The following is an 18716-nucleotide window of genomic DNA, read 5'->3' as shown; positions in this document are numbered from 1 at the left end:
TGTTTCTTTCCACTGATGCTGCCTGTTCCTTAAATCTTCCCTTCGGCTCACAATGATCCATTCTACATTATCCTCGATCGTTCTCTTTGATCTCTCATTCTCACACCTTACTCTTTCATATCTCTATGTCCCTCTCCCCTGACTCAGTCTGAAGAAGGGTCTCGACCCCAAACATCACCCATTCCTTCTATCTGGAGATGCTGCCTGTCCCGCTGAGTTCCTCCAGCATTTTGTGTGTAAACCAGCATCTGCAGTTCCTTCCTGCACCTTAAATCTCTCATCTCTATATAGTTTATCCAACAACTAGTTTAGTTTCTAGTTTAGTGATACAATGTGGAAATAGGCCCTTAGGCTCACCGGGTTCATGCTGACCAGCGATCACCTGTACACTAGATGAGACAGAGGTTCACCTGCACCTCCTCCAACACTTACACTACCTGTACACTAGGGACAATTTACAGAAGCCAATGAACCTACAAACCTGCACGGTTTTGGAATGTGGTAGGAAACCGGAGCACCCGGAGAAAACCCACGAGGTCCCAGGGAGAGAGTACAAAGACAGCGCTGGTAGTCAGGTTTGAACGCGGGTGTCTGGCGCTGTAAAGCAGCAGCTCCACCACTGCGCGACTGTGCCGCTCTCATAGTGTGTAAATATATATATTTAAAGTTTCTTTGAGTTGTGTTTGATGAGGTGTTTAAATGACTTGAGTTCCAAGCAGACGTTGCGGGTGGGTGGGACGTGTTGCCGTGCTGAGTTTGACGTGTGCTCTCGCTTGCTGTTCCTCCACAGGTGTTGGCGGCAACCTGGTGGCAGTGCAGGCCAGCAGAATCTCGACCTACCTCCACCTGTCTGCCGTGCCAGGTGCCACGCCGGGGAACATGCACAAGACCTGCCCCAGTCCCTGCCGAACCTTCTGCAGCCCCGGTGAGAACCCCTCGGTATAATGGTAGACCAGCCTGACAGCTGTAACGCCCAGCTTCCTCACCACAACCATCGGGCTATTAAACACTGCAACCTCTATACCTGGGGCATTATTTTTGAGTTTGCATGATTATTGTTTATTTATCTGTCTTTTATATGTGTGTGGGTACATGTATGTATATATAATATATGTGTATTTATATATGTGTGTATGGAAATATATATATGTATACATATATTTTATACATGCATATATATTTATATATGTGTGTGTGTACACATTTGTGTATACAGATGTTTATAAGATACATATACACCCATCAGCCAAAATAATATGACCTGATGAGCCAAACTATTATGACCACCTGCCTAATATGCTGTTGGTCCTCCGTGTGCAGCCCCATACGCAGCAGGGTGCGATGCACTGTGTATTGTGACACATTCCTCCCGTGACCACCATTAACATTTTCTGTGACCTGTGCCACAGTCGACCTTCTGTCGGTTTGGACCAGACGGGATAGCCTTCGTTGCCCTCGCGCATCGATGAGCCTTGGGCGCCCAACACCCTGTCTGTCGCGGGTTTGTGGTTTGTCCCTCCTCGGACCACTGTCGGTAGGTACCACTGCTGACCGGGAGCACCCCACAAGCCTTGCCGTTTCAGAGATGCTCTGACCCTGTCGTCTGGCCATAACAATTTGGCCCTTGTCAAAGTCGCTCAGGTCTTTACTCCTGCCCATTTTTCCTACATCCAACACATCAACTTCAAGAACTGATTTTGTTCACTTGCTGCCTAATATATCCCACCCCTTGACAGGTGCCATTGTCACAAGATAATCAATGTTATTCGCTTCACCTGTCAGTGGTCATAATGTTTTGGCTGATCGGTGTATATTTGTGTGTATATACACACATATGTATATATACAATGTGCATTTATATGCATGTATGCACAAATGTATTTATAATACATTTGTGTTTATATATATATATATATGTGTGTGTATAATATAGACATGCACACTTTTTTAAAATATATTTATACACATACATACAGGGGTTTGTTAGTTGTTTTCAAAAGTCCTGGAGGAACCATTTGGAGCTGTGAGGAACAAGGGGAGAACCATGACTAATAGTGACAGTGTAACGGCATCATCACAGACTAGCAGCAGCTTTGGGATTTCCTTGTTGAACTTTGGGAAATCCCAAAATTGGCCAAAATTGGATAGTTTTGCTTCCTCCATAAAACCCTTGCTTCATAATGTGCTGGTAGAGTTGCTGCCTCACAGCGCCAGAGACACGGGTTTGTTCCTGACCACAATTACTGTCTGCACGGAGTACACTAGTTCTATGTTATCCCACTTTCGTATCCACTCCCTGCACACCAGGGGCAACTTACATAGGGCCAATTAACCTACAATTTAGAACGGAGATGAGATGTAAAACTTTTTCACTCTGAGAGTTGTGAATCTTTGGAACTCTCTGCCTCAGAAGGCAGTGCAGGCCAATTCCCTGGATGCTTTCAAGAGAGAGTTAGATAGAGCTCTTAATGATAGCGGAGTCAAGGGGTATGGGGAGAGGGCAGGAACGGGGTACTGATTGTGGATGATCAGTCATGATCACGGTGAATGGTGCTGCTGGCAAGAAGGGCCGAATGGCTTACGCCTTGTGTCTATTGTGTACAAACCTGCACGTCTTTGGGTTGTGAGAGGAAATCGGAGCACTCGGAGGAAACTCACGCGGTGACAGGGAGATCGTGCAAAGGGGAAAGTGCAGATTTTAGTTCTCCACACTGTTGTGTTCTCAATAAATTAGCCATAAAGTTCCTACCCTAATAATTGCTTTTGTAGCAACGTATCCATCTTTCCGTTTGGCATTTTCATCACGTCTTCCTTTACTTTAGAGATACAGTGAGGTAACAGGCCCTTCGGCCCACTGAGTCCACGCCAACAAGTGATCCCCGTACACTAGCACTACCCTACACACTAGGGACAATTTACAATCTTTACCGCAGCCAATTAACCTACAAACCTGCACGTTTGTGGAGTGTGGGAGGAAACCGGAGCACCCGGAGAAAACCCACACGGTCGCAGGGAGAACGTACAAACTCCATACAGCCAACACCCGTAGTCAGGATCAAATCTGGAGCTGTGAGGCATCTGCGCTACCGTGCCGCCCACAAAATGGGATTTAAAATCCTGACTCTGGTCTGACCTTGTGGATCATTCTCCAATTTATCCCCGCTGCTCTTTACCATAGTCTGATCAGCGAAAGGTGTTGTGTAAGCGTTATAGACAATAACATATAACAACATATAACAACTACAACATGGAAACAGGCCTGTCCGGCCCTACCAGTCCACGCCGACCATTCTCCCTGACCTAGTCTCATCTACCTGCACTCAGACCATAACCCTCTAATCCCCTCTCATCCATATACCTATCCAATTTACTCTTAAATAATAAAATCGAGCCAGCCTCCACCACTTCCACCGGAAGCCCATTCCATACAGCCACAACCCTCTGAGTAAAGAAGTTCCCCCTCATGTTACCCCTAAACCTTTGTCCCTCAATTCTGATGCTATGTCCCCTTGTTGGAATCTTCCCCACTCTCAAAGGGAAAAGCCTACCCACGTCAACTCTGTCCGTCCCTCTCAAAATTTTAAAAACCTCTATCAAGTCCCCCCTCAACCTTCTACGCTCCAAAGAATAAAGACCCAACCTGTTCAACCTCTCTCTGTAGCCTAAGTGCTGAAACCCAGGCAACATTCTAGTAAATCTCCTCTGTACCCTCTCCATTTTGTCGACATCCTTCCTATAATTTGGCGACCAGAACTGCACACCATACTCCAGATTCGGCCTCACCAATGCCCTGTACAATTTCAACATTACATCCCAACTTCTATACTCGATGCTCTGATTTATAAAGGCAAGCATACCAAACGCCTTCTTCACCACCCTATCCACATGAGATTCCACCTTCAGGGAACAATGCACAGTTATTCCCAGATCCCTCTGTTCCACTGCATTCCTCAATTCCCTACCATTTACCCTGTACTTCCTATTTTGATTTGTCCTACCAAAATGCAGCACCTCACACTTATCAGCATTAAACTCCATCTGCCATCTTTCAGCCCACCCTTCCAAAAGGCCCAAGTCTCTCTGTAGACTTTGAAAATCTACCTCACTATCAACTACTCCACCTATCTTAGTATCATCTGCATATTTACTAATCCAATTTGCCACACCATCATCCAGATCATTAATGTAAATGACAAACAACAGTGGACCCAACACAGATCCTTGGGGCACTCCACTAGACACTGGCCTCCAACCTGACATACAATTGTCAACCGTTACCCTCTGGTATCTCCCATTCAGCCATTGTTGAATCCATCTTGCAACCTCACTATTAATACCCAACGATTTAACCTTCTTAATCAACCTTCCATGTGGAACCTTGTCAAATGCCTTACTGAAGTCCATATAGACAACATCCACAGCCTTGCCCTTATCAATTTCCCTGGTAACCTCTTCAAAAAATTCAAGAAGATTAGTCAAACATGACCTTCCAGGCACAAATCCATGTTGACTGTTTCTAATCAGGCCTTGATTATCCAAATAATTATATAGATTGTCCCTAAGTATCTTTTCCATTAATTTTCCCACCACAGACGTCAAACTAAAAGGTCTATAATTGCTAGGTTTACTTTTAGAACCTTTTTTAAACAAAGGCACAACATGCGCAATGCACCAATCTTCCGGCACCATCCCTGTTTCTAATGACGTTTGAAATATTTCCGTCATAGCCCCTGCTATTTCTGCACTAACTTCCCTCAATGTCCTAGGGAATATTCTATCAGGACCTGGAGACTTATCCACTTTTATATTCTTCAAAAGTGTCCGTACCTCCTCTTCTTTAATCCTCCTAATTTCCATCACTACTCTACTTGTTTCGCTTACCTCACATAATTCAATATCCTTCTCCTCGGTAAATACCGAAGAAAAGAAATTGTTTAATATCTCCCCCATTTCTTCCGGCTCAGCACATAGCTGTCCACTCTGACTCTCTAATGGACCAATTTTATCCCTCACTATCCTTTTGCTATTGACATATCTGTAGAACCCCTTGGGGTTTACTTTTACATTACTTGCCAAAGCAGCCTCATATCTTTTTTTCGCTTTTCTAATTTCCTTTTTAAGATTCCTTTTTAAGATTCCTTTTACATTCTTTATATTCCTCAAGAACCTCATTTACTCCCTGCCACTTATATTTATTGTATATCTCCCTCTTTTTCCGAACCAAGTGTCCAATTTCCCTGGAAAACCACCGAACAGGGACATAAAGACTCTGTACTCTCAAAATTTCACCTTTAAATATCCTCCATTTCTCTATTATATCCTTTTCATAAAACAACAATTTCCATTTCACTCCTTTTAAATCCTTTCTCATCTCCTCAAAATTAGCCTTTCTCCAATCCAAAATCTCAACCCTTGGTCCAGATTTGACCTTCTCCATAATGATATTGAAACTAATAGCATTATGATCACTCGACCCAAAGTGCTCCTCAACACATACCTCCGTCACCTGACCCATCTCATTTCCTAACAGGAGGTCCAACACTGCCCCTTCTCTGGTAGGCACCTCTACTTATTGCTGCAAAAAACTATCCTGCACACATTTTACAAACTCCAAACCATCCAGCCCTTTAATAGAATGTGATTCCCAGTCTATATACGGAAAATTGAAATCACCCACAATCACCACTCTGTGCTTACTACTAATATCTGCTATCTCCTTACATATTTGCTCTTCCAATTCTCGTTCCCTATTTGGCGGTCTATAATACACCCCTATAAGTGTTGCTAAACCTTTCTCATTTCTGAGTTCCACCCAAACAGCCTCCTTAATCGAGCCTTCTAGTCTGTCCTGCCAAAGCACTGCTGTGATATCCTCCCTGACAAGCAATGCAACACCCCCACCTCTTGCCCCTCCGATTCTATCACATCTGAAACAATGAAATCCTGGAATATTTAATTGCCAATCGCAACCCTCCTGCAACCATGTTTCACTGATCGCCACAACATCATACTTCCAGATGTCAATCCAGGCTCTAAGCTCATCCACCTTTCTTACAATGCTCCTAGCATTAAAATATACACATTTAAGGGACCCATCATTTCTTATTCTCAGTTTATTTATTTTCCCTTCTTTCTCTCCTACATATTGGGTCTGAGTGTTTCCCTTTTCTGCCTCCTGCCTCACACACTGCCTATTAGCTATCTGTGTTTGAGTCCCTCCCCCCAACCGTACTAGTTTAAAGTCTCCGCAGTTATTTTAGCAAATCTCCCCGCCAGGATATTGGTTCCCCTCGGGTTCAGATGCAACCCGTCCTTTTTGTACAGGTCATACTTCCCCCAGAAGAGGTCCCAATGATCCAGAAACTTGAAACCCTGCTCCCTGCACCAGTTCCTCAGCCACGTATTTATCCTCCACCTCACTCCATTCCTATTCTCACTATCGCGTGGCACAGGCAGTAAGCCTGAGATTATTACTTTGGAAGTCCTTTTTTTTTAACTCTCTTCCTAGCCCCCTAAATTCTCCTTTCAGGACCTCTTCCCTTATCCTACCTATATTGTTGGTACCTATATGTACCACGACCTCTGGCTCCTCTCCCTCCCCTTTCAGGATATCCTGGACACGCTCAGACACATCCCGGACACCGGCACCAGGGAGGCAAACCACCATCCGGGTCTCCCGACTGCGTCCACAGAAACGCCTATCTGACCCCCTCACTATAGAGTCCCCTATTACTACTGCTCTCCTCTTCCTTTCCCTACCCTTCTGAGCAACAGGGCCGGACTCCTTGCCAGAGGCCCGGGCACCGTCGTTGCCCCCAGGTAGGCTGTCCCCCCCAACAGTACTTAAACAGGAGTACTTATTTCCAAGGGGTACAGCCACCGGGGTACTCCCTAGTCCCTGCCTCTGTTCCTTGCCCCCCCTAACAGTGACCCACTTGTCTACCTCCCGTGGTCTAGGAGTGACCACCTCTGTAACTCCTATCTATAACCTCCTCACTCTCCCTGATCAGACGGAGGTCATCAATCTGCCGCTCCAGGTTCCTAATACGGTCCCTTAGGAGCCCCATCTCGTCACACCTGGCGCAGATGTGGATGTCTGGAAGACTATCAGACTCCCAGATTCCCCACATCCGACACCCAGAACAAAAAACTGCCCTGACAGTCATACTCTCCAAACAAAGCCCCGCGCTCGGTTACTAAACCTACCGCCCGGCCGCTACTCCAACCGTTCCAACCGCCCACCGCAAAGAACTGAGTGATCTCCTGGGAGAGGCGAAAAACCGGATAAAAAACCCAGGCCAATTTGGGGAAAAATCCGGGAAATTCCTCTCCGACCCCAAGCTAGGCGATCGAAACTAGTCCGGGAGATCACACAGGTCTTACAGGTGCAGGAGGAGGCCATTCGGCCCTTCGAGCCAGCACCGCCATTCAATGTGATCATGGCTGATCATTCTCAATCAGTACCCCATTCCTGCCTTCTCCCCATAACCCTTGACTCCGCTATCCTTAAGAGCTCTATCTAGCTCTCTCTTGAATGCATTCAGAGAATTGGCCTCCACTGCCTTCTGAGGCAGAGAATTCCACAGATTCACAACTCTCGGACTGAAAAGGTTTTTCCTCATCTCAGTTCTAAATGGCCTACCCCTAACTCTTAAACTGTGGCCCCTTGTTCTGGACTCCCCCAACATTGGGAACATGTTTACTGCCTCTAACGTGTCCAACCCCTTAATAATCTTATACGTTTCGATAATTCTATGTTGAATTGTGCTCACTGCCAGCTGGAGAGAGTAAGGGTTTGTTTCTTTTGTTTGCAGATTTGAATTCCAGGTCATCGCGAGTCTTGTTTCTTCTCGTTGTTCCTGGGCACCTGGTCTTTCTGTACATCATCAACTCCATGCAAGGGGGACACACTACACTCACGCCAATATTTATAGCATTCTACATGATGGCTGCTTTACTGCAAGTACGTTCCTTATTTAAATGTGAAATGCCTTGAGGCTTCTTTCAAATTAGAGTCTGATTTGGACTTGATGTCACCTCAAAGCCCACTGTAAACTGTGGGGTTGTAAGTTATTAAAATTTGGTTCTATAATAGTTTGCCTTCCTGGGATACTTGGCCACAGTGCAAGTAAGACAGCACAGTGGTAGCGCTGCTACCTCACAGCGCCAGAGACCCAGGTTCAATCCTGACCACGGGTGCTGTATGTGCGGAGTTTGTACGATCTCCCTGCGATCGCTTGGGCACTCTGTGTCCTTTGTTGTGTGATTTTATTCTTTGTTCAGAAGTTATTGGAGCAGAATTAGGCCATTCGGCCCCTCAAGTCTACTCCACGATTCAATCATGGCTGATCTATCTTTCCCCCTGAAAACCCCATTCTCCTGCCTTCTCCCCGTAACCACAGGCACCCGTACATAGGTGACATTTCGGCTCCAGACCCTTCTTCAGACCCTTAGTCTGATGAAGGATCTTGACCCAAAACGTCACCCATTCCTTTTCTCCAGAGATGCTGCCTCACCCGCTGAGTTACTCCAGCATTTTGTGTCTTTCTTCACAATACTGATAAAGCCACAGCATTGCACTCTTTGTTCTCACGCAGGTACTGATCCTGCTGTACGTTGCTGACTGGATGATTCACTGGATGTGGGGCCGAGGCATGGATCCGGATAACTTCTCCATTCCTTACCTGACTGCACTGGGGGACTTGCTGGGGACGGGATTCCTCGCCCTCAGCTTCCACATCCTCTGGTTGATCGGAGATCGAGACACTGACGTCGGCGATTAAGAAAAAATGAAGGCCTTCCTCTTATTTTACCCCTCCTTCCTCCCCCCCCCCTCTGAAAAAAAAATGTAGAGAGGAGGGGGGTGGGATTAGAATTTTTTTAAGTGCAATTCAATGAAGATAGCGTTTAATGAAACTTTACACAGCGGGGGCTGTCTCACCTGCAGCCCATTGCGGCCACCGACAGAGATACCGAAACAAACTGCAAACACTTCTAGATTAAGAGAGATCGCAATGGATTCCCTGCTGTGTGTGAACTGGACCCTGCAGCAAGGTAAACTGGACATTGACTTCAGAACTGGAGGCTGCTAATTCAAATTAACGGTGGTTAATATTTTTTATTGTATAAGGAGATGTAACCTGTTATTTGGACTTGAAGTGCGCGGTGGGATTTTCTTTTCCGAACAATCTTCCCAAGGGAACCCACTGTGTCTCCGTTGAGAATCGGTGAGAGGATGTTCGGGGGTAACAGGGTAGAAAGTCTATTTTACACTTTTTTTAATGGATGGGACAATTATGAATTCACTAAGCATGATCAGCATTGTGGTGCATTGTGCTTCAACTATACTGTGAGATGTTTGGGGAGATTCTCTAATGTATCATTTATATCTATAGATTTAGATATAGATATACAGATTAATGCCTATATCCTTAATTTTTTTTCTTGCCTCTTGTTTTGTGAGAACCTACCAGATGGGGCGGCACGGTGGCGCAGCGGGTAGAGCTGCTGCCTCGCAGCGCCAGAGACCCGGGTTCCTTCCTGACCATCAATGTCGTATCTTCCTCCACCCACCACTCCCCCCCCCACTACTCCCCCCCCACTACTCCCCCCCTCCCCCACCACTCCCCCCCCCTCCAGCGTGTTTCAGGCACCTACGAGCCAGCACGGTGGCGCAGCGGGTAGAGCCGCAGCCTCACAGCACCAGAGACCCGGGTTTGATCCTGACCTTGGGTGCTGCCTGCGCGGAGTTTGCACATTCTCCCCATGGCCGCGTGCGTTTCCTCCGGGTGCTGCGGTTTCCTCCCACGTCCCAGACGTGCGGGTTTGTAGGTTAATCAGCCCTCTGTAAAGTTCCCCCTAGTGTGTTGGGGAGTGGATGCAAAAGTGGGATAACGTAGAACTAGTGTGAGCGGGCGATCAATGGTCGGCGTGGGCTGAAGGGCCTGTGTCCATACTGTATTTTTCAGTCAATCAATTTGATGTAGGTAACACTAGAATCATGGTTTGGAATCGATATCTGCGGCAGTGTGAATGGAAAACTTTCCCACTTTTGGACCGTGGCTCTCTCTCTCTCTCCTCTCTCTCTCTATCTCTCTCTCTCTCAATCCTCCCACCCCATCGGTGTCAGAGCAGAAAGCCATCGACCACTGTGGGCTGGTAAATTAGGGCAAGGCTTTGAGTAAAGGAAAGCAAATTCAACTCCGAACAGTGGTGGTAAATGCAGTCGCCAAAGACTTATTTCTCTTAAAGTCGCTTAATGCCTTTGGCTGGGCTAGACTCTCTAATCTAGTCTCATTGTAGAATTTTAGGACTATATACATTTTATCCTGAACATTTTGGCATTAAACCAAAAAGTGCCCAGTAACACAGGAGCATCTGTCTGAAGCCAGATGTGGCTGCCAGTTGCTAATGGAAAATAATCGTTGCTTCACTTGACAGCTGTTTATCATAAGTGCCAATTTGTGTTGTACCCAGGTTGAGAAGGTTATTGTGCAAGATTCATGGATCTTCTGAAATTTCAATCAAGACTATTGGTAAATCGGCAACATGACTGAGCAAACTAGTCTCAATGTGTATAGACGCAAGATGCTGGAGTAACTCAGCGGGACGGGCAGCATCGCTGGATACAAGGAATGGGTGACATTTCGGGTCGAGAGCCTTCTATCCAGAGATGCTGCCTGTCCTGCAGTTACTCCAGTATTTTGTGTCTTGTCTTCGGTGTAAACCAGCATCTACAGTTCCTTCCTACACATTTAGTTTCTGTGTGTGTCTCCCTTAGACATTTGCAACACATTGTCGCAAGGAAGGACTGAGGTGCTGCTTTTTTTCTTTTAAGAAAACTCCTTAAACTGTCTAAGCTCTTAAAGTTTCTTTCACGCAGGCATGTTCATCACAACACAACGTACCACAAACTGACTCACTTGGGAAAGGAACTGAAACTATTAGTTAACCGTTTTCTTTGGCAATGGCAGTGTATTTTGAAGGCTATTGATAATTGAACCTGCAAGGGCAGATGTTTTTCATGGGAGTCTAGAATTATCCAAAAGCAGGCTTGTGATAATTGAACCAACTAGGGTAGGTTTTTCTTGGGAGTCTAGAGTTAGCCAAAAGTAAACTTCATCAGAGACAGTCAAGATTGTAAAGCAGTTTAGTGTATGTCATGTGTACCGAGCTACAGTGAAAAGCTTTAGTTGCTAACCAGCCAGCTGGTTGAAAGATCAGACATGATTACAATCGAGCCATTGACAGTGTACAGATATATGATAAGGGAATAACGTTTAGTGCAAGGCAAAGCCTGTAATGACCGACGAAAGATAGTCCGAGAGTCCCCGATGAGGTAGATAGTAGCTCAGCACTGCTCTCTGGTTGCAGTAGGATGGTTCAGTTGCCTGATAATGGCTGGGAAGAACGTGTCCCCGAGTCTAGTGGGGTGGGTCTTCACACTTCTGTACCTTTTGCCCGATGGGAGAGGGGAGAAGAGGGAATGGCCAGGGTGATCCTCGTCCTTGATTGTGCTGCTGGCCTTGCTGAGGCAGCATGAGGTGTAAATGAGTCAATGTAAGGGAAGATAGACACAAAAAGCTGGGGTAACTCAGCGGCTAACTCTGGAGAGAAGGAATGGGTGACGTTTCGGGTCGAGACCCTTCTTCAGACTGGTTAGGGATAAGGGAAACGAGAGATATAGACGGTGATGTGGAGAGATAAAGAACAATGAATAAAAGATGTGCAAAAAAGTAACGATGATAAAGGAAACAGGCCGTTGTTAGCTGTTTGTAGGGTGAAAATGAGAAGCTGGTTGGGCCTTGGGTGGGGGGAGGGATAGAGAGAGAGAGAGAGAGGGAATGCCGGGGCTACCCAAGTGAGAGAAATCAATATTCATATCACTGGGCTGTAAGCTGCCCAAGCGAAATATGAGATGCTGTTCCTTTCCTTGCGGCCTTGGATGGAGCTGTTCCCAAATCAAGCTGTGATGCATCCCGATATCTCGATCTCTGATGAGACGTATATTTAGGGGGAATACATTCAGAGTCTCTTTGTATACCTTTCTATATTGCACTTTTTTATTGCAGCTCCCAAAGATTATTGCAAAGGAAATTGTAAACGTGGTGCAAGGTTTGCAGACGTACGCCCATGGAGTATCAAATGTAGAAGATCATCTTCGGTTATTTGTGCTAAACATACACCGATCAGCCAAAACATTATGACCTGATGAGCCAAAACATTATGACCACCTGCCTAATATACTGTTGGTCCTCCGTGTGCAGCCCCATATGCAGCAGGGTGCGATGCACTGTGTATTGTGACACATTCCTCCCGTGACCACCATTACATTTTTCTGTGACTTGTGCCACAGTAGACCTTCTGTCGGTTCAGACCAGATGGGATAGCCTTCGTTGCCCTCGTGCATCGATGAGCCTTGGGCACCCAACACCCTGTTGCCGTTTTGTGGTTTGTCCCTCCACGGACCACTGTCGGTAGATACTCACCACTGCTGACCGGGAGCACCCCACAAGCCTTGCCGTTTCAGACATGCTCTGACCCAGTAGTCTGGCCATAACAATTTGGCCCTTGTCAGAGTCGCTCAGGTCTTTACTCCTGCCCATTTCTCCTGCATTCAACACATCAACTTCAAGAACTGACTGTTCACTTGCTGCCTAATATATCCCACCCCTTGACAGGTGCGATTGTAACAAGATGACCAATGTTACTCACTTTGCCTGTTAGTGGTCATAATGTTTTGGCTGATCGGTGTGTATAGAGGTGGCTGGGTGCTGTACTCCACTTATGATGGCTTCCATTGAGGTCAGTAGACCAAACTTCATGAGCCAAGTACAAATAACTGCTGCTACTCTTATGTTGCATGTTTAGTGCACGGAACTGGGAATAAAAAACCCAGCTCGTTACAATGTTTCCTGTCTGTCCTCTTGCAGAGGCACGGGTTGAGTGTCTGGAATTTCACATCCCCGAGGGTTGTGGAGGTCAGATTACCTTAAGGAGGAGGCAGATCACTTGAAAGATCGCCGTCCAGATGGGTTGGGTTGAAGAGCCTGACTCCGTGCTGTGCAAGTGTAAAATCAAGCGCAGACAAGGGATGGGGATGAGAGGGGTTTGGTGAGCAAGAGAGTCCTGGCAATAAGCACGATGCTGCTATGGTGTGAGAGGACGGTGATTACTTGCTCATCATGGCTCAGAATCATCTGAAGTGGATATAAACAGGGCGATTCATTAGGAGAAAAGAGAAGCAAATGATGCTGGAATTGAGACACAGCAAATAAGTATGCTGGAAACACTGAAGGTAGACGCAAACTGCTGGAGTATCTCAACGGGTCAGACAGCAACTCTGGAGAAAAGGAATAGGTGACGTTTTGGGTCGGAACCCTTCTTCAGACTCGACCCAAAAAGTCACCCATTCCTTTTCTCCAGAGGTGTTGCCTGGCCCCGCTGAGTTACTCCAGCATTTTGTGTCTACCTTCGGTGTTAACCAGCATCTGCAGTTCCTTCTTGTACATTTTGGCTGCTGCAAACATTTGTCAGGCTGAGGTGCAGAGAGGGAGAAAGAAACGCAAGGAACTGCAGATGCTGGAATCTTGAGTAAAACGCCAAAATGCTGGAGTAACACAGCAGGTCAGGCAGCATCTGCAGAGGGAATGGATAGGTGACGTTCCAAGTGGGCACCCTTCTTCAGAGCCTTCTTCTGAAGGGGCACATCCCGAAACGTCACCGATCCATTCCCTCCGCAAATGCTGCCTGACCCGCTGAGTTACTGACCTGACCTGTGGCTTACAATCCCATTCACATGCTTCTAATTCAGGTCCTCAGTCCTCTGTGTGAATATATTTCTCACTGAGCATCCCCTCCCCTTGAATGTTACAGTTTGGATACAGACGCTACTTGAGTTCATTGTAGGAATATGGCAGAAGGATAGAAACGAACTGCAGATGCTGATTTACAAAATAAAAGGCACAAACTGCTGGAGTAACTCAACCAGAAAAAGGATCCTGGCCTGAAATGTCTGCTGAACAAGATGCCAAGACCAGAATGTAGAAACTAGGAACTGCAAATCTTGGTTTACCTGGGAAAGACACAAAGTGCTGGAGTAACTACAAGCAGGCCAGGCAGCATCACCGGAGAATATGGATCTGTGAAGTTTCGGGTTAGGGCCCTTATTCTCAATCCAGTCTTAAAAAAAGGTCCTGACCCGAAAAGTCACCTATTCACATTCTCCACAGATGCTGCCTGACCCGCTGAGTTACTCCAGCACTTTGTGTCTTGTTTATTTGAAGGAATATGCCAGGCGATTTCTTTCAGCTAGCTTGGCATAGTTTGGAAAATTGCAACTAATGTTATGATGTCCATACATTTTACTCAATTCCTATTTGACTTGGACTGTTCGTACTAAATGGTCAAATGTATTAAACCACAGTAACACTTTCTTATTTTCTGAACAGATTAATTATACTGAAATTTGCACATTTCACGTATCTAAATAACAAATTATAAAAATAAAATTGTGGCAACAGAATCTCCTTCCTAAAGAGCACTGTTAGTATCTCTAACTTAAAAGGAGCGGCCTGTAGCGTTTATAAATATTTTGATAACTGTTAATGAATTTTTATTAAATAATTTGAATCTCTATGTGGAAATGCACATTAAATGATTTTTATGAAGGGCTTTAATTATTTTAATTTGGCGAGACCAGAAATATATTTTCGAGTTATTTTGGGGTATTTTGCTCTCCTTGGTTTTGTGACTCTAGTATCAGAGGAGCAAGGCACCAGCCTAACTCTATACTCCCGGTTTACTGTCAGTGGCTTTTCGAGCCGAAGATAAGAAAATCACGACAGCTGCGTTGAGCTTGCTGCCTCAACAAACGTTGAAGCGCCCAGACCGAAATGAAGTTAGTGCAATTGTGGAGTGGGTTTTAATATTAACTCAAGTTTATCATCATTTAACTGAGCAGTTGTAGGGATTTCAACGTGCACTTATTATAATTTTTTTTAAATTGTGGAATGTGATCTAAAATGCAAAAAAAAAGTCCATCCTAATAACAATATTTGTATTAAGACCAGATGTGTTTTATCCTAACCTCATTCTTGTACTGTGAACGGCTGTTTGTCCGGACTCACCCTGTTCTGCTCCGTTTTCTGCCCCCGATTTCCTGCACATTATGTCTAAAATGAATATTTATATTCTAAATTGCCAAGATGTTGTAAACATCCTGGGGTCTCTGTATTTGCTAAAATAAAATGTCATACAATGACAACTCCCTTTGTGATTCATTTGTCTCTTTATTATGTTCTCTGTCGTTTTCCCGTTTGGTGCAGTGTTTCTGGCGTCGTAATTGCTGTGGTTAACTTTAGTTTAGTTTAGAGATGCAGTGCGGAAACAGGCCCTTCGGCCCACCGAGTTCGCGCCAACCAGCGATCCCCGTACACTAGCATTATCCTACGCACACTAGGGACAATTTACATTTATACCATGCCAATTAGCCTACAAACCTGCACGTCTTTGGATTGTGGGAGGAAACCGGAGCACCCCGATGAAAACCCACGCAGTCACAGGGAGAACATACAAACTCCGTACAGACTGCACCGGTGATCGAGATCGAACCCGGGTCTCTTGCGCTGTGATATGTTTTGTCGCCCAAGCTTGGTTTGTTTCAAAAAAGGACTCAAAGTGCTGGAATAACTCAGAGGGTCAGGCAGCATCTCTGAAGAACATGGATAGGTGATGTTTCGTGACGAGACTCTTCCCCAGACAGTTTATCAGGCTGCCTGTAATTTGATTGATACGTATATTAGAATTTAAGTTTTTAAATTAAATATGGAACGTTCTATATTTTGAAGATGCTGTACAATTACCGTTTCCAAAATGGGAATAGAGAGATATGGATGATGTACAGATAGATAAGATCAGTATAACTTGGCATCATGTTTGGCACAAACATTGTTCTACGTTCTATGAAACGTGACAGAAAGGATAAGAAGATACAAGGAACTGCAGATGCTGGGTTTATACAAAGAAAGACACAAAGTGCTGGAGTAACTCAGCATGTTATTCCAGAGATGAATACATGTTACTCTTGAGAGCAAGTTCTCCAGAGATACTGCCTGACCTGAGTTACTCCAGCATTCTGTGTCTGTTTTTGACAGGATAAGACTTTGATCATCTATCCCTTGCACGACTTCCCACAGCTGCTGATATCACGAGGCATGGCTAACATCTGAATCATAACTGCACGAGAGAGTGTGGGAAAGTACCTTGGCAAGGAGTCAATTTCTTTGAGAGAAAGTGAAAATAAAATGGTTAATATTAAAAGTGAATACGGAAACATTTTAAAATGGTCAGAAATTAAACAACACTCAAGATTATGTAGATAGACACAAACCCTGGAGTAACACAGCGGGTCAGAGGATATGGGTAGGCAATGCTTTGTCTTTGAGGGGTCCCGACCCATAACATTGCTTATCCATGCCCACCAGAGATACAAAAACAGACACAGAATGCTGCCTGACCAGTTGAGTTACTTCAGCACTTTGTGTATTTTGTTATGATTTGTTTCAAGGTTACTTCTATCTTAATGCAGCTTAGATAAAAATAGGAATGCTGGAAGTACTCAGCAGATCAGGGAGCATCTATGGAGAGAACTTAAGTTTAAAGATACAGATTGGAAACTGGCCTTTCGGGCCACTGAGTCCGCACTAACCATCGATCACTCATTCACACTAGTTCCATGTTATATCACTTTCTCATTCACTCTCGACACACAAGGGCAATTTACAGAATCCAATTAACCTACGAACGCGCACACATTTAACATGTGGAAAGAAATTGGAGCACCCAGAGAAAACCCATGCAGCCATGCAAACTGCACATGGACAGCACTGGAGGCCAGGATCAAACCTGGTCTCTTGGTTCATTGGTGCTTTATTGTCACGTGTCCACTGCACAGTAAAATTACTTTTGCAGAAAATAACACATGCACCAGTTTACAAAATGTCCAAAGTCCAGTCCATGTGCTCCATGTACTGGAGTAGCCCCCAATCCAGGGGAGCCCCAGGCTGCTGCAGGGCCTCCTCCATCGCCCTCGGCCGGCTCGGCCCACCAACCCACGTCCCTCTCCTCTCCTTGCCTGCCCAACCGCCTCTGTGTCCCGGGGAGCCGACCTTGCGCAGTGAGGCAGCAGCTCCACCAGAGGAATAGTGTTCATCTTTAAGGCCCTTGACGTATCATGTTTCATCACAGCTTGACCTGCAATTTTCCAGCAATTTGTATCTTTAGTTCAGATTTCCAGCATCTGCAATCCTTTGGTTTTTGAGTGGTTGCGAGGATGCAGTCTTTTGTGGAGCCTGGAACAAGCTCAGGAAAAAAACCTATTATCTACTGTTCTTATGCCAATATGACAGGGAAACAGGCCAATTATATCCTTGCCAAATATGATGTTGCAATTTGATATGCCTCAGACAAAATCTAATCATTGACAAAAATAATATTATACCGTTACCAACCTGTGAGTTACTGAACTTTCAATCTTTGGAACACCTGCTTTTTGGGCAATCATAATACTGATAAAAACCAGAACGAATTTCAAGAATGGGATTTCCACAAATATTCCCCTGACCATTCAGGAATTTCCACTGTCCAGCCAGATCACATGCCCAGTTCCTCTTTCAGAGGGAAGAGGTGGCCTGAAGTGATACTACTGTTTGATTAATATTTGTAGAATTAAATAAAGTGAGGATATCCCAGGAGAAAATTGTTCCGCACAGAGCACCTTGTTGTACAGCATGGTGAAGTAGGGTACTGACATGAAATGTCACCTATTCCTCCTCTCCAGAGATGCTACCTGTCCCACCGAGTCACTCCAGCATTTTGTGTCTATCTTCAGTGTATAACCTGCATCTGCATTTCCTTCCTACACACCTTATTGTAACCTGTTGGACAACCAAGGGTAGACATGGGAAAAGATTGCGAAGCAGACGAAAGATAAAATTCAAGAGTGTGCTTAAAGCCTCGAAGAAATGCACCACCTTCATTGAGACCTGGAAATCGTTGGCCCTTGAGTCATCAAAGTGGACAAGGAGCATTGGGGATGGTTTTGAGAACCTTGATGGCGGGCATTGGGAGCACACAGAAAGCAGAACTAAGTAATAGACTACCACACAAAGTCTGCAACTTCCCATTCCACCCATCAGCCATCTCCTGCCCCAACTGAGGCGGTTTGTGGTTCTCATATTGGTCTTATCATCCACCGCAGAAACCAGTGCAATAGGGGTGATAGCAAGTCATTCTTGACTCTCCCAAGAGGAGGGTGGGGCCTCATTGAAACTTATCGAATAGTGAAAGGGTGGATGTGGAGAGAATGTTTGCACCAGTGGGAGAGACGAGGACCAAAGGCCACAGCCTCAGAATAAAGGGACTTTCCTTTAGGAAGATGAAGAATTTCTTTAGTCAGAGTTCAGTTTGGTTTATTGTCACTTGTACCGAGGTTTTGTTGCGTGCTATCCAGTCAGCATAAAGACAATACATGATTACAATCGAGCCATTTACAGCGTATAGATCATAATAAAGGTAGTGAATCCGTGGAATTCATTACCAGTGTAAGAAGGAACTGTAGATGCTGGTTTAAACCACAGATAGACAGATCCAAAAAGCTCGAGTAACTCAGCGGGACAGGCAGCATCTCCGGAGAGAGAATGGGTGATGTTTCGGGT

The 18716-nt window shown here is 45.3% G+C and overlaps 1 protein-coding gene across 2 annotated transcripts in view; it reads left to right on the top strand.

The window, feature by feature from the left end:
* LOC144605598 (solute carrier family 41 member 1-like) overlaps window positions 1–15252 on the top strand; it is a 52377-nt gene extending 37125 nt beyond the window's left edge. For both annotated transcript variants that reach the window (XM_078421034.1, XM_078421035.1), the window contains exons 9-11: window positions 791–925; window positions 7815–7963; window positions 8598–15252. In XM_078421034.1, the coding sequence (XP_078277160.1) occupies window positions 791–925; window positions 7815–7963; window positions 8598–8783 (470 nt within the window). In that variant the 3' untranslated portion in view covers window positions 8784–15252. The remainder of the gene's footprint in view (window positions 1–790; window positions 926–7814; window positions 7964–8597) is intronic.
* Window positions 15253–18716: the final 3464 nt, after the last annotated feature.

This window comes from Rhinoraja longicauda, chromosome 24 (assembly GCF_053455715.1).
Source record: "Rhinoraja longicauda isolate Sanriku21f chromosome 24, sRhiLon1.1, whole genome shotgun sequence".
Classification (NCBI taxonomy): Eukaryota; Metazoa; Chordata; class Chondrichthyes; order Rajiformes; family Arhynchobatidae; genus Rhinoraja; species Rhinoraja longicauda.
The sequence above is the reverse complement of the archived record's forward strand: the minus strand, read 5'-3'. Positions and strand labels throughout refer to the sequence as shown.